The sequence below is a fragment of the Aethalodelphis obliquidens genome, unplaced genomic scaffold (genome assembly GCF_003676395.1).
Source record: "Aethalodelphis obliquidens isolate GAN/ISIS:26980383/991018 unplaced genomic scaffold, ASM367639v1 scaffold7, whole genome shotgun sequence".
Classification (NCBI taxonomy): Eukaryota; Metazoa; Chordata; class Mammalia; order Artiodactyla; family Delphinidae; genus Aethalodelphis; species Aethalodelphis obliquidens.
This window is the reverse complement of record NW_020837951.1, coordinates 21,158,775-21,173,519: the sequence shown is the minus strand read 5'-3', so window position 1 is coordinate 21,173,519 and position 14,745 is coordinate 21,158,775. Positions and strand designations below refer to the sequence as shown.

The 14,745-nt window shown below is 37.2% G+C and overlaps 1 protein-coding gene across 1 annotated transcript in view; it reads left to right on the top strand.

Moving 5' to 3' along the window:
* The first annotated feature begins 337 nt into the window (after positions 1-337).
* The window catches only part of HSDL2 (hydroxysteroid dehydrogenase like 2), a 103,108-nt gene continuing 88,700 nt past the window's right edge, over positions 338-14,745 (top strand). The window contains exon 1 of the mRNA XM_027105194.1: positions 338-381. Within this exon, the coding sequence (XP_026960995.1) occupies positions 347-381 (35 nt within the window). The 5' untranslated portion in view covers positions 338-346. The remainder of the gene's footprint in view (positions 382-14,745) is intronic.

Here is a 14,745-nt window from a genome sequence, read left to right as displayed (position 1 = left end):
GATAAAAATTGATTAAAAAGAAAAAGTATACTAGCACCAAGAGGAAACTTTTCTTCTGTCTCTGTAACCGAGCAGGACACTATGGGGCCTTCCAGGACAGACCCCACCCGCATATCCTCTGCTTTAGCTCCTCTCTGAAGTACCCAGATAATAGTGTTTGGGGAGTTCCCTGGTGACCTAAGTGGTTAGGATTCGGGGCTTTCACTGCAGTGGCTGGAGTTCAATCCTTTGTTGGGGAACTGAGATCCCGCAAGCCGAGTGGCCAAAAAAAAATAGTATCTGATGCACATTTCCTGAGTTGTTTTACAGATGCTAAAACCACCATCAAATGGAAGAAAACTACTTGATGATCATGAGCATAGCCCCCAGACCTGCTGGCACGTAAGGATGAATAATGTTGGCCCCTGTGACACTGCCCTGTTACCTCACCATCAACCATTCAGAGAATGTGCACGAGCTGATCAGAGACCCTGCGACCACCCCCAACCCTCACCTTGCCTTTAAAAATGCCTTGCTGAGGGCCCCACTGGTGGCGCAGTGGTTGAGCGTCCGCCTGCCAGTGCAGCGGACTCGGATTCGTGCCCCGGTCCGGGAGGATCCTGCATGCCGCGGAGCGGCTGGGCCGCTGGGCCTGCGCGTCCGGAGCCTGTGCTCCGCGGCGGGAGAGGCCACAACGGGGAGAGGCCCGCGCACAAAAAAAAAAAAAAAAAAAAAAAAGCCTGAAACCCATCGGGGAGCTCCGGTGTTTTGAGCACTAGCTGTCCTAAATTCCTTGCTGGGCGCCCTGCAATAAACGCTTCACTTTCCTTCACACAACCTAGTGTTGGTAGATTGGCTTTATTGCATGTGGGCCAGCAGACCCAAGTTTGGCTCAGTGACATTTCCAGCTTTCTAAGAATTTCATCAGGTAGATATTCAATTTAACAAATCAAGTAGATGTTGAATTTTGAAATTATCTTGGTAATGGGGTATATGATTGTGAGATAATGGTGTAGTTTTTCTCCTTATTTCATTTAATGCAGCAAATTATTTTCATAAATTTCTTCATGTCAGGCCATTTTGCATTCACAGAATAAACCCTACTCTGTCAAGGTACATTTAAAAAAATACATTGGTACATTTGTTTTGCTAATATTTTTTATTACGGTTTTAATATCTCTATTAATAAATGGGATCACTTTAGAGTTTTTTGTGGTCTCTCTGTACAGTTTTGGTATCAGAATTCTGACAACTTCCTCGGGTAAATTAGAAGACCTAGTTTTCGTTCTAGTAATGATTATCATTAAATTTTAAATAATATACTTAAATCATCAACTTCAGAAGCAAAAATGTATTCAATTCAATGTACTCCACTCTGAGAAATGAAAGAAAATAGCCCTCCACTAACTCTCTCCCTTCTTTATAATCAGTTTTGCCAGGGGATTATTATTTTCACATTATGTAAATTTTCTATGGAGTCATAACCATCACATTACATTTTATAAATAATCACACTTATTTAGACATAACTGACAGTGTTGTGCTTTTTAAATTCATCTTCCAGTTAGTAGAATAAATTTTCAAGATTTTTTTTAGATGGGATCTTGGGTTATCTGTTTCCTGAGTCCTTACAAATTTTATTACTTATCTAAGGTAAAACTTAAGTGGATGAAGAACTATTGAGTCACTCCCCAGAAAACTCTCTAGCTATAGCCCTTCTCTCCTTCAGCATCATTAAACTATGGTGGAAAAGACTGAAGCCAGTCTTTTTCCTTCTGTATAAACTATTTCTTTGGGCAGATACTTGGAAAAGTTTTTCTTCATCTTTGAAATTTAGATAATTATTTAGGATATGTCTTATTTTGAATCATTATTAATTTTTCTAGAAACAATCTTATGGGCAATTCTCAGACCTCATCTAAATCAAACCATCTGCAGAAGTTGACAGTTCCCTCCTCCCTGGTACACTTTCTTCACTTGGTTCTCAGGACACTGCATTTTTGTTATGTTTTTGTACTTCTATGGCCACTCCCATCTTCCTTCCTGGTTCTGAACTCATGGCATTCAGATACTTTCAAGACTCAGTCTTTGACCTTCTCTTACTATACTTACTCTCTTGATACAGTTTCAAGGTTTTAAATATCATCTATAGCCTGATGATTACCAAATTTTTTTCTCTAGCCTCGAACTCTTCCTTGAACATCAGATTGGTAGTTCCTAGTTGGGACCAGTCAGGTTCCCATCTCAGAGCCCTTTGTACCTTCTGTTCCCTCTTCCTGGAATGCTTTTCCCCACATGGTTTGCTCCTTCCTATCCTTCCTCACATGTCACTTTCCCACTAAGACCTTTCCTGACCACTCTATTTGGAATGGGAAATCATGCATACTCACCCTACTATCTCTCCTCCTCCCTGCTTTATTTTTCTCTTTACTCTAACATATATAACTTACTCATTTTATTTATTGTTCATCTCCCTTTGCTAAAATGTAAAATCAGTTAAAGCAGTGATATTTGTGTGTGTTTGTTTGCAGATGTATTCTTAGCAACTAGAACAATGCCTAGCACATAGTAGCCAGTATCTTATTAAATGAATACAAGATACAGGTTGTACCTGGCAGAGACAATCTTTCTTTTGATTTGGAAATTATTTACTGTATTCAATTTGTGTTAAACTTGTTGTTTTCTTCCTTAGCATTACTAACTAGTTATTTATTGGTCTCTGATTGATCGTTTCCTTATTTTTATTTAATGTCATATGTTTTTTTCCCTTAATATTTTGTATGATTTTCTCAAGCCTATTCTTTCCAACCATAACTCAGATTTCTATAGTATTAATTTGATTCCTTACTATTTTTAATGTGTTTTAAAATTATATAATTTAATTTTTCCCTTTATTCTTTCACTAGCTCTGCCAGCTTTTTTCTTTTTTCATCTCATTATTGTCTTACATACATACATTTTTTTTTTTTGGTCATGCCATGCGGCATGTGGGGATCTTTAGTTCCTCGAACAGGATTGAACCCACCCCCCTACAGTGGAAGCATGGAGTCTTAACCAATGGACTGCCAGGGAAGTCCCATATTTACATTTGTTTAATTGAAGTATAGTTGATTTACAATGTTGTGTTAGTTTCTAGTGTACAGCAAAGTGATTCATATACGCACACATATGTATTCTATACATATATATAAAATATATATATATATTCTTTTTCAGATTCTTTTCCATTATAGGTTATTACAAGGTACTGAATATAGTTCCCTGTGCTGTACAGTAGGCCTTTGTGTTCATCTGTTTTACGTATAGTAGTATGTATCTGTTAATCCCAAACTCCTAATTTATCCCTTCTCCTTTCCTCTTTGGTAACCATAGGTTTGTTTTCTGTCTGTGAGTTTGTTTCTGATTCATAAAAAAGTTCATTTGTATCATTTTTTTTAGATTCCACATATAAGGGTTATCATATGATATTTCTCTTTCTGATTTACTTCACTTAGTATGATAATCTCTAGGTCCATGCATGTTGCTGCAAATGGCATTATTTCATTTTTTTATGGCTGAGTAATATTCCATTGTGTATATATACTGCATCTTCTTTATCCATTTATCTGTTGATGGACATTTAGGTTGCTTCCATGTCTTGGCATTGGGGTGTATGTATCTTTTTGAATTAGAGTTTTCTCTGGATATATGCCCAGGAGTGGGATTGCTGGATCATATGGTAGTTCTATTTTTAATATTTTGAGGAAACTCCATACTGTTTTCCATACTGGCTGCACCAGTTTACTTTCCCATCAACAGTGTAGGAGGGTTCACTTTTCTCCACACCCTCTCCAGCATTTATTATTTGTAGACTTTTTAATGATGGCCATTCTGACTGGTGTGAGGTGATACCTCACTGTAGTTTTGATTTGCATTTCTCTAGTAAATAGCGAAGTTGAGCATCTTTTCATGTGCCTGTTGACCATCTGTATGTCTTCTTTTTTTTTTTAAACAATTCACTTTAAAAAAAAAATTATTTATTTTAGGCTGCATCGGGTCTTGGTTGCTGCGCGCAGGCTTTCTCTAATTGCGGTGAGCAGGAGCCACTCCTCGCCGCGGCGAGCGGGCCTCTCATTGCGGTGGCCTCCCCCGCTGCGGAGCGCAGGCCCCAGGCACGCAGGCCTCAGCAATTGTGGCTCACGGGCTCCAGAACGCAGGCTCAGCAGTTGTGGCACACCGGCCCAGCTGCTCCGCGGCATCTGGGATCCTCCCAGACCAGGGCCCGAACCCGTGTCCCCTGCATTGGAAAGCGGATTCTCAACCACTGCGCCACCAGGGAAGCCCCATCTGTATGTCTTCTTTAGAGAAATGTCACTTTAAGTCTTCTGCTCATTTTTTAATTGGGTTGTTGTTTTTTTGATATTGAGCTGTATGAGCTGTTTGTATATTTTGGAAATTAATCCCTTGCCAGTTGCATGGTTTTCAAATACTTTATTCCATTCTGTGTGTTGTCTTTTTGTTTTGTTTATGGTTTCCTTTGCTGTGCAAAAGCTTATAAGTTTGATTTGTTTATTTTTGCTTTTATTTCTTTTGTCTTGAGAGACAGCCCCCAAAAAACATTGCTACAATTTATGTCAGAGAATGTTTTGCCTACATCTTACCTATATTTTAAAATCTCATGTTTCATGGAGTCCTTGTTTAATTACCTAAATAGGGCAAAGAAGTATTTTGCCCAAAGGTTTCCTCTTATCCGTGTTTGTTCTTCTTTAAAAGTACAATTCATATGTTTTCACATATTATATTCTTCTACTTCATTTGTGATTGTTGTTTTTGGCATGGGTTTCTGCTAGAATTGTTTTTCCTTGTCTGTGTAGGGCAGGGAAGGGTGCCTTATTTTTGAGTGATGGTAGTTCTATTCTGATACTAAATTTACTAAAGAATAGTGTGAGTCATTGAGAGATCATAAATCTCTCCACTTACCTGTGAATTATTGAAATTTTTTTTTTTTTTTTTTTTGCTTTTGATTCAGCTAGAGGGCTAGATATCAGTGGTTTATATTCTCGTTTCACCTTTCAACTACTTGGTGGGTATAGTGGAGGGGGAGTGACTATGTCAGCGTTCAGATCAGTAGACTACCGGCAAGTAAGGTATGCCTTCTCTCAACACCTTTTCACAAAATACTTTGAATATTCTGCTAAGTACCCACATTTGGTTGGGCACCTTTCCCTCCACTCTTTTTTTTTTTTCCCTTCACTCTTACTAAGTTAAGAAGGTCCTCCTCACAGAGGACTGGTTCTATTCTATAACATACAATATAGCACAATTAAATATACATGTGTGTAGGCATGGGTAGGTATATATACTTATATTTCCAAGCTTTACCTGCTGAGAAGGCCGAACAATGACACATCATTAACTTATGCCCACATTTTAGTTTCTAAATACTGTTCCCCAGTAAAAAGAACCAGAACTCCTCAGAGAAGTCATTGTTTCCAGGGCTGCAGAAGCAAAAATACTAAATGAGCCTAGAGTATCTTGAGGCGCTAAAAAGTAAAGAAGTACTTATAAAATGATAGGGACATGCCAAAAGGGCACAGGAGTCTACTGAAAGATCTCCTGGTGACCAAAAGGGAAATAGTTTGAGCAACAAAATAAATAACAATAGTATTGTATAACCCATAAAGTAAAATAACCATGAGCCAATACTGATACAAATAAATAGTTGAAGAAACAAATAAGTGAAGGAAAAGGGATAGCTCTTCCTTACAGATGAATTCTAATTAACATGCATAGACAGAATATGGGAAATAGAAAACCATTGTTAGAATAATTGCTGCAGACAAGATCCACCAATGAATGCTAAAATTAGCAAAATTTTAAGAATAGGATGGCATAGTCTCAAAGTATCTCCCCTGAGATATTTATTAATTATAAAGAGAAAAATAGTAATCTTGCAGTAAAGAAACTCAGCAGATACCATCTTAGCTAAGCAATCAAGGTTAAAATTAACAGTAATATGACATGTTGACATGAACTCCTGATAGACTGCACTGACAAGGTTACATTGCTCCTATGGTATTTTGGCCAAAAATACATAACTCAATCTAATCCCAAGAAAACACTAGGCAAACTTGAAATCAACAAAATATTTTTTGTTTGTTGCACTCTTCAAGATCGTCAGTATCATGAAAGACAAAGACTGATGGAGTGTTACAGGTTGGAGGTTACTAATGAGACACAACTAAATGCAATGTGAGATACTGCAACAGAAAAGGGACATTAGTGGATAAATGGATAAAATACAAATGATATTTGTTTTCTGTTGTTGTGTAACAAATTACCATGTGCAAATTTAGAAGCTTAAAGGAATACACATTTGTTATCTCAAAGTTCTGTAGATCAGAAGCCCACGTGGGCTTGACTGGGTCTCTCTCCTTAGTCTCACAATGCCCAAGTTAAGGAATTGGCCAGCTGAGGCTTTTATCTGGACTGTCTGGGAGAAGTCAGCTTCCAAGCTCTTTCATGTTGTTGTAAGAATCCAGTTCCTCATGAATGTAGACCCAAGATCCCTGTTTCCTTGCTGGCTGTCAGCCAGGGATTCTTGAGGCTACCTGTGTTCCTTCTTAGGTGGCCCCCTCCATTTTCAAAGCAGCACTGGTGAGGCTAGTCCTTCTCGTATTTTGAATTTCTCTGACTTCTTCTGCCTTCCTTTTCTGTCATCAGCCAGAGAAAGCTTCAGCTTTTAAGGGCTGTTATCTGAGTCAGGTAATCTCCATTTTCTAAAGTCAGCTAATGTGGAACTTTAATTACATCTGCAAAATCCCTTCCAAGCATACCCACAATTAGTGTTTACAAAACCAGGGAATGGGAATATTGTTGGAGGGAAAAACCTCTAGAATTCTGCCTACCACACAAATAAAGTCTGTAGTTTATTTAATAGTATTGAGTGATTTAATTTCTTAGTTCTGATAATTGTATTCTGGTTATACAAGAGATTAACATTAGGGGAAGCTAGACAGAGGGTATTCAGGAATGCTCTGTAGAAATTTTACAATTTTTCTGAATGTCTAAATTTTTTTCAAAATAATTTAATACATAAATTATTAAGCATAATAATAAAATGACCACCAAGGAGAACTTGATTTCAAAGGCAAAATTGAAGGTCCTTTTATGTCCTTTTCTAATCCCATTTCTGATTTCTCCCACCCCAGTGTAAAGAGTGGTAATCCTATACCCTTGCTTTCGTTATAGTTTTAAGACATTTGTGCAAATTCCTAAACCATAAGAACTTTATATAAATGGTTGAATATTTTAATATTCTTCTGCCATTTGTTTTTTCACTCAATATTATGATTCTGTGATCAATTCCATGTAGTTCATTAATTTTCAATGCTGTGCAGTATTTCTCTATGACAGTATGCCACAATTTATCCATTCTCTTGATTGATATTTGAGTGGTTTCTAGCTTCTCCTTGTTGTTGTTGTGTTATTATAAATATTTTTTCTCTGAATATTCTTGTACCTATCTCCTGAGGCACTTACAGAGATTTCTCTAGGTCCTACAGGCTAGGTTATATGTTCAGGAGTGGAATTGCAGAGTCATGGAATTTGCTAATCTTCATCTTTACTTTGTTTCCAATGTGATTTTATTAATTTTCACTACCACTATTATCAAGTGTTTGAGAGATCCAATTGCTCATACTCTCAATTGGTATTGTACAATTTTAAAATTTTGCCAGTGAGTTTAAAAATGCCTTGTGTGCCCTAAATTTTCATTTTCTAATTATTAATACAATTGAATATCATGTCATATTTTACTGGCCAATCATGAATCTTCTTCAGTATAATATCTGTAATGTATTTTACCTATTTTTTTCTATTTGACTATTGTTGTTTACTCATTGGTTTTTAGGTGTCCCTGGCAATAGCTATAGTAGATATCTTCTTCCAGAATGTGGCTTCTCTTTTCATTTTCTTTATAGTGTCTCTTAATTTTAGCAAAATAAAATGTATCAATCTTTTTTTATTTATGTTTTGGGCCTTTGCTTAAGTTTCTATTCAGCATTATACCATAGTTCCTGTACAGTAAGACAAGAAACAGAAGTAAAAGATGTGAATATTGGAAAGGAGAAAGCAAATTCCCATTATTTACAATTAATATAATTACATAGAAAAATCCAAAAGTATGTCAAAAATGTTAAAATTAATGAGTTTAGTAAGAAGTCTAGGTATGAGTACATGAAAATCAGTTGCATTTTACATACCAGCAACAACAATTAGAAAATATCACTTAGAGGGAATTCCCTGGAGATCCAGTGGTTAGGATTCCATGCTTCCACTGCAGGGGGCACAGGTTCGATCCCTGGTTGGGGAACTAAGATCCTGCAAGCCGAGTGGCATGGCCAAAAAAAAAAAAAAAAGAAAAGAAAAAAAGAAAATATCACTTAGAAATGGTAATCCCATTGCCACAGAACTATACACTTAAAAATAGTTAAAATGATAAAATTTGTGTTCTGTACATTTTATCACTCACACACACAAAGGATGCCATTAAATTGTGTATAAAAACAAAAATAAAAGATACTGAGGACTAGATCTAACAAATATCTGTAATACCTTATGGAAAGAAAAATGAAACTGTATTAGTAAAGTCCCAGCCTAAAGAAGTGACGTACCATGTATGGAGTAGAAGACACTAAATTTAAAGATATAGTTTCCCAAAGTGATCTATGGACTCAAAGCAATCCCAAGCAATATTCCCAGGAATTTGATGAAATGATTTCTAGAATAAGACAATCTTGAAGAATAACAATGTGAGAGGATTTGCCTCACCAAATCTTAAAATTTATAAAGTCAAATAATCAAGAAAAATGTAGTATTGCCATAGGGATAGACGAATTATTTAATGGAACAGATATGGGTATATATGAAAACTTGATGTAGGACACAGAAGGCATTTAGGTCAATGGGAAAAAGAGTGGAAGTTTATCTCTACCTCATTACAAATATATTAATAGATATCAACCTCATACCCACATACAATGAGCAGCTCCAGGTGACTCAAAAAGGAAAGGCAAAATTTTTAAGCTTTTAGAATAACATTTAGGAGACTATCTTTATGACTTCAGGATAGAAAATGAGTTCTTAAACATAATTTCAATTTAAAGACATCCACACTTTAGTAATTCCACTCCTATATGTACATAACCTAGAGAAACTTGAAATGTGCACTAGGAGACATATGAAAGAATATTCATAGCACCGCTGTTCTATATAATAAACATGATACGCAAATAACCCAAATGTCCATCAACAAGAGAGATGGGCAAATAAATTGTGGCATAGTCACACAATGGAATAGTATACAGCAGTGAAAAATGAACAAACTACAATAGGCAATGCTATGGATAAATCAAAATACTGAATGAAAAAGCAAATCAGGGACTTCCCTGGCAGTCCAGTGATTAAGACTCTGCATTCTGGGGACGCAGGTTCAATAGCTGGTTGGGGAACTAAGATCCCACATGTTGCGCAGCATGGCCAAAAAAACCCAAAAAACAACAAAAAAAGTAAATCTGAGAAAACTATATATACTACAATACCATTTCTATAAAGTTAAAAAGGAAGCATAACCAAGCAAAGCTAACCAATATATTGTGTACACACACACACACACACACACACACACACACACACACAATTTTATAAAAGATGACAAGGGAAAGATAAACACAAAACTCAATGGTTACTTCTCGGGAGGAGGCAGGGAGATGGAATCCAGAGAAGCACATGACTCATCATTTTCAGTCCTTTAGCTGGGTGATGGTTTCACAGATGTTTATTATTATCTCATAATTTACATATATATCATACATATTTTGAATGTATCTTATACATACACACACACACACACACACACACACAAAATCTAGCCTGTTTCTGTCAGCATTAATATAGGTCCCCAAACCTCATCAATTAGGGCAGGATTTTTCAACCTCAGCACATTTTGGATGGGATATTCTCGGGAGGATGGGATGTACTGTTCTGTGTATTATAGCATGTTCAGTGGCATCCCTGGACTCTATTCACTAGATGCCAATAACATCCCCCACACAAATGTGACAACTAAGAATGTTTCCAGATATTCACAAATATTCCCTGGGATGCCAGTTCCATTAAGAACCATTGCCTTAGGGATATCTGTATTTTCTTCCAATTAATCCAATCATTTAAAATGGTGGGTTTTTAAAAATTTATGTAGCATTATTATAAGGTTTAAAAATTTTTAAATAAGCTTTATGTTTTGAATTTTATTTTATTTATTTTTTTTACAGCAGGTTCTTATTTAAGCTTTATTGTTTAGAGCAGTTTTAGATTTACAGAAAAATTGTGAAGATAGTACAGAGACTTCTTACATGCCCTACACCCAGTTTCTATGGTTAACATCTTACGTTAGTAGGATACCTTTGTTACAATTAATGAACCAATATTAATACATTGTCATTAACTATCATCCATACTTTATTAAGATATCATTAGTTTTTATCTAATGTTGTTTTTCCATTCCAGGATCCCATCCAAGATACCATATTACATTTAGTCATCATATCCCCTTAGGATCCTCTTAGCTGTGACAGTTTCTCAGACTTTCCTTCTTTTTGATGACCTTGACAGTTTTGAGGAGTACTGGTTAGGTATTTTGTAGAATGTCCTTCAGTTGCAATTTGTCTTATATTTTTCTCACAATTAGACTAGAGTTATAGGTTTTGGGGAGGTTTACAGAGAAAAAGTACCATTTCCTCACATCATATCAAGGATACCTATTATCAACATGGCTTATCACAGTTGATGTTGACTTTGATCACCTGACTGAGTTGGTGTTTGTCAGCTTTCTTCACTGTAAAGTTATTTTTTTCCCCTTTTCATACTGTACTCTTTGGAAAGAAGTCACTATGTACAGCCCACACTCAAGGAATGGAGAGTTATTCTGTACCTCCTTGAGGAGGCTGTATTTACAGAAATTATTTCACATTCTTCTGTACAGGAATTCTGTCATTTCTCCTCATTTTTAATTCAATCATATAATTATATCAGTATCAACTCATGGATATTTATTTTATACTTTGATTATAATCCAGTACCACTTTATTTTGTTGCTCAAAGTGTTTCAGTTTTAGCCATTGAGAGATCTTTCAGTTGACTTCTGTACTCCTTTGACATACCTCCATCAATGTGGGGTGTTTTGTTTTGGGTTTGTTTGTTGGTCTGTTTTGAGTACTCCCTTACTTTCTGGCACTACAAGATGCTCCAGGATCATCTTGTATATTTTCTGCCCCAGTCCTAAAATGAGTCATTTCTCCAAGAAACCCTGGTTCCTTTTATTGGAGTATAGGGTTAGAAACCAAGATCTGAGTATGAGACGTGCTCATTTCTACTGGAAATAAGATTTAAAAGAAAAAAAATCTTTTTTTAGTTTGAGTGTTTTGGAGAGACCCACCCTGTTGTAGGATTTTTATCTTATAATCAGTGTTTATTTACTCTGCTCAGTTTATTTTGGACAACAATTGCACACCTGTCTTGCAGTTCATTATTAACCCTTCAGCAGCCCCTAAATTCCAAGTTTCAGTTATGGGTCAGGAAACTGAGTCATGGAAAACCAAAATGTGTGTCATATTGTCTCTTCTTCAGTTCTACCTTTTTTTGTTGTTTTTTGTTTTTTGTTTTGCTGTACGCGGGCCTCTCACTGTTGTGGCCTCTCCCATTGCGGAGCACAGGCTCCGGATGCGCAGGCTCAGCGGCCATGGCTCACGGGCCCAGCCGCTCCGCGGCATGTGGGATTTTCCCGGACCGGGGCACGAGCCCGTGTCCCCTGCATCGGCAGGCGGACTCTCAACCACTGCGCCACCAGGGAAGCCCCAGTTCTACCTTATTTACCATCTTGGAATAGACCTCCCAAGGGTGGCGTTCTTAATTTTTCCCTGGTCCACCCAAGTCACCAGTCCTTATTTCTTCAAATTTCAGATTACTGCTGGACTTTTAGGACAGTCTCATTTACTTTCTAAAAAATGGCACTGAGTTATTACTTAGAAGAAATGCTTGTCAAATCTCACTGCTTTCCTTAATTTGGATACAAATTGGAAGGTATTCTTCATAGTTTTTGGTAGGGTTGTGTCAGTTTCCTAGTTTCATTATACTTGAAATTTCTTCTCTGATTTAGGTTCATTTTTGTTCACTTCCCTGGAAGTTTTGTACAATTAATGACTTTGATTAAGTATTTCCACTCTTCTCAAGCAGCCTTGAATACTGTCTTTCACCAGCCCTTATCATGATTCTCCCTTAACTTACCTATTCCTAATCAGTTAACTAATGTGTGATTCACCCCAGTGTTTTCAAAGAAGTGGAGGTGGAGGAATAGCTGTGAGTAGGATAACAGAAGAAAAAGGACAAGTCCTTTTTTTCCCCCTTTCCAAGAACCTGTTACCTATAACTCTTGTGCCCTGAAGTTAGCTTCCTATAATAAGAGTTGATGTGCCTTTCCTTGGTATTCCATTTGTCTACAGATATATGAAGTTGATACATATTATAGATGCCTATAATATTGTAAATGTTCTTCTATGGGACAAAATAGTCCCTTCTTAGGAATCTGAGACCATATCTTTAATAGGATAAATTTTATTTGCGACTAGAACAAGGCCTTTGCTTTGGCCATTAAGTGAAACCTTTCTCTAAAATTTTTTTTTCTTTTTCCCCTAAAATTTTTGATATAAGTGTTTAACAAGGAGTCAGATGGATTGGTTAGAGTATATTGTTTTATTTTTACTTATTTGCCCTTTGTGGAAATAGTCTTGTGCAAAAATCTGATCATAGTTTACAAGGTCAGTGGAAAGGTTCCTGCGATGCCAGACGACTGGATAGAACTACTGCCCTCCCTCCCCAGTATGGTTCTAAAAGATGTTTACTTCATATGATCCTGCAGGGCACCAGGCAAATATTCAACCTTGAACAGGTAAACAAGCAAAAGGTCAGTAGCAGAAAAGCAAAACAAAAGAACAATCTGGAGGACTTCTCTATGAGAATATGTTGCTCATGTAAGTGGAAAAGCAAATCTTCCCATCCCCCTTAGAGGTGGAGGATTACTTGTATCAGAGGATAATGTCTTCATATAGCCTGTCTTCTACTGGAGCAGTAGGAGTATGAGACCTTAACCAAGAATTTAATTTAGTAGAGGGTAGTAGGAGGATGACACCTACAAGAATTTAATTTGGCATAGAGGAAAGACATGGGGTAATTCCAAAGTTTGGTATTTGTGTAGCAAAGTAGTGGCCATTAAGAGATAGATGGCTCAATTATGGGACTGATTCTTAAGCTAACTTCAAATGTCTTTTTTTTTTTTAAATGCCTGGTAGGCACAGTTTGAAAGCTAGAAGATTAAAAAATAACTGGTATTGTTCTGCAATATAAAATCATCAAATGCTATCTTTATAGTGAGCAGGGTTGAAGCTATGTTGATAACAGAAGAATCAAATATTTCTCTTTCTCAGCTTGGAAACAGTACGTGTACTCACAGTAGAGTACTGAGTCTCCGAATTAATGCCTGAGTTTGGGAGGTGTGGGTGTGTTTGACATAATAGTCACTTACTGGACCCCAGGAAGAATTAGGGGGGAATATCTCCAAGGGAATTGGACTTGGAACACCTACACCCATCGTGGACTCTCTTGCTAAAGTCATATTCTAAATAGAATGGGTAATTTATGCTTGGGAAAATGTTTGGCTTAGGAAAAGAGGATGGATCTTAATATATGAGACCAACTCCTGTGAGCAGGGCATGGGATTTCCTGAAAGGGGGTAGAGATATTAAAGACAATTTTAAAGAAGGAAATTTGAACAAAACTGATACTCTCAGGGAGAAAAGCAGATATGAAGACGAGGAGCAACGCTAGCGATTTGGCTGTGTTCAAGAGGGAACCCCTTGCAGTGGTTTATAGTCTTTTGATACTTTTGCATTTAAGAGTTAGGTCCAGATGCATGTAACAGAAAACCAAAAATAACAGTGCCTTAAACTAGATAAAAATTTATTTATCATGCAAAAGAAGCCTAGAAGTAATGGTTTCAGGGCTGTTATGGCACTCCATGTTCATCAAAGATCCAGTCTCCTTTTTGTTCTATTATGTGAGTATATGGCTTTCAGTCTTAAGGTCACAAAATGTCTGGAAGCCCTTTAAAGAAGTTTTCCCAAAGTCCTCCCCAACATCTTCCGCTTACCTCATTAGCCATAATTTGGTCACATGGACACCCCTAGTTGCAGGGGAGGCTTGAGAGATTCACTGCTTTTGCTGGGCATACTGCCACCTCTAATAATAGAGATATACTGTTAATAAGAAGTGGAGAATGTGTAATGGGTAGGCAGTTGACATAGCAGTTGTTATACAAAGTTATTATTTATATATATATATAGATATAGATATATAGATAGTAATTCCCTCATATAAACCTCAATTCTTTGACAAAGAGTTGTGTGGGGATGGTGTAGTAAACAAACCAATGGGCTTCCCTGGTGGCACAGTGGTTAAGAATCCACCTGCCAATGCAGGGGACACGGGTTCGAGCCCTGGTCCGGGAAGATCCCACATGCTGTGGAGCAACTAAGCCCATGTGCCACAACTACTGAGCCTGCGCTCTAGAGCCCACAAGCCATAACTACTGAGACCACGTGCCACAACTACGGAAGCCCATGCGCCTAGAGCCTGTGCTCCGCAACAGAAGCCACCACAATGAGAAGCCCATGC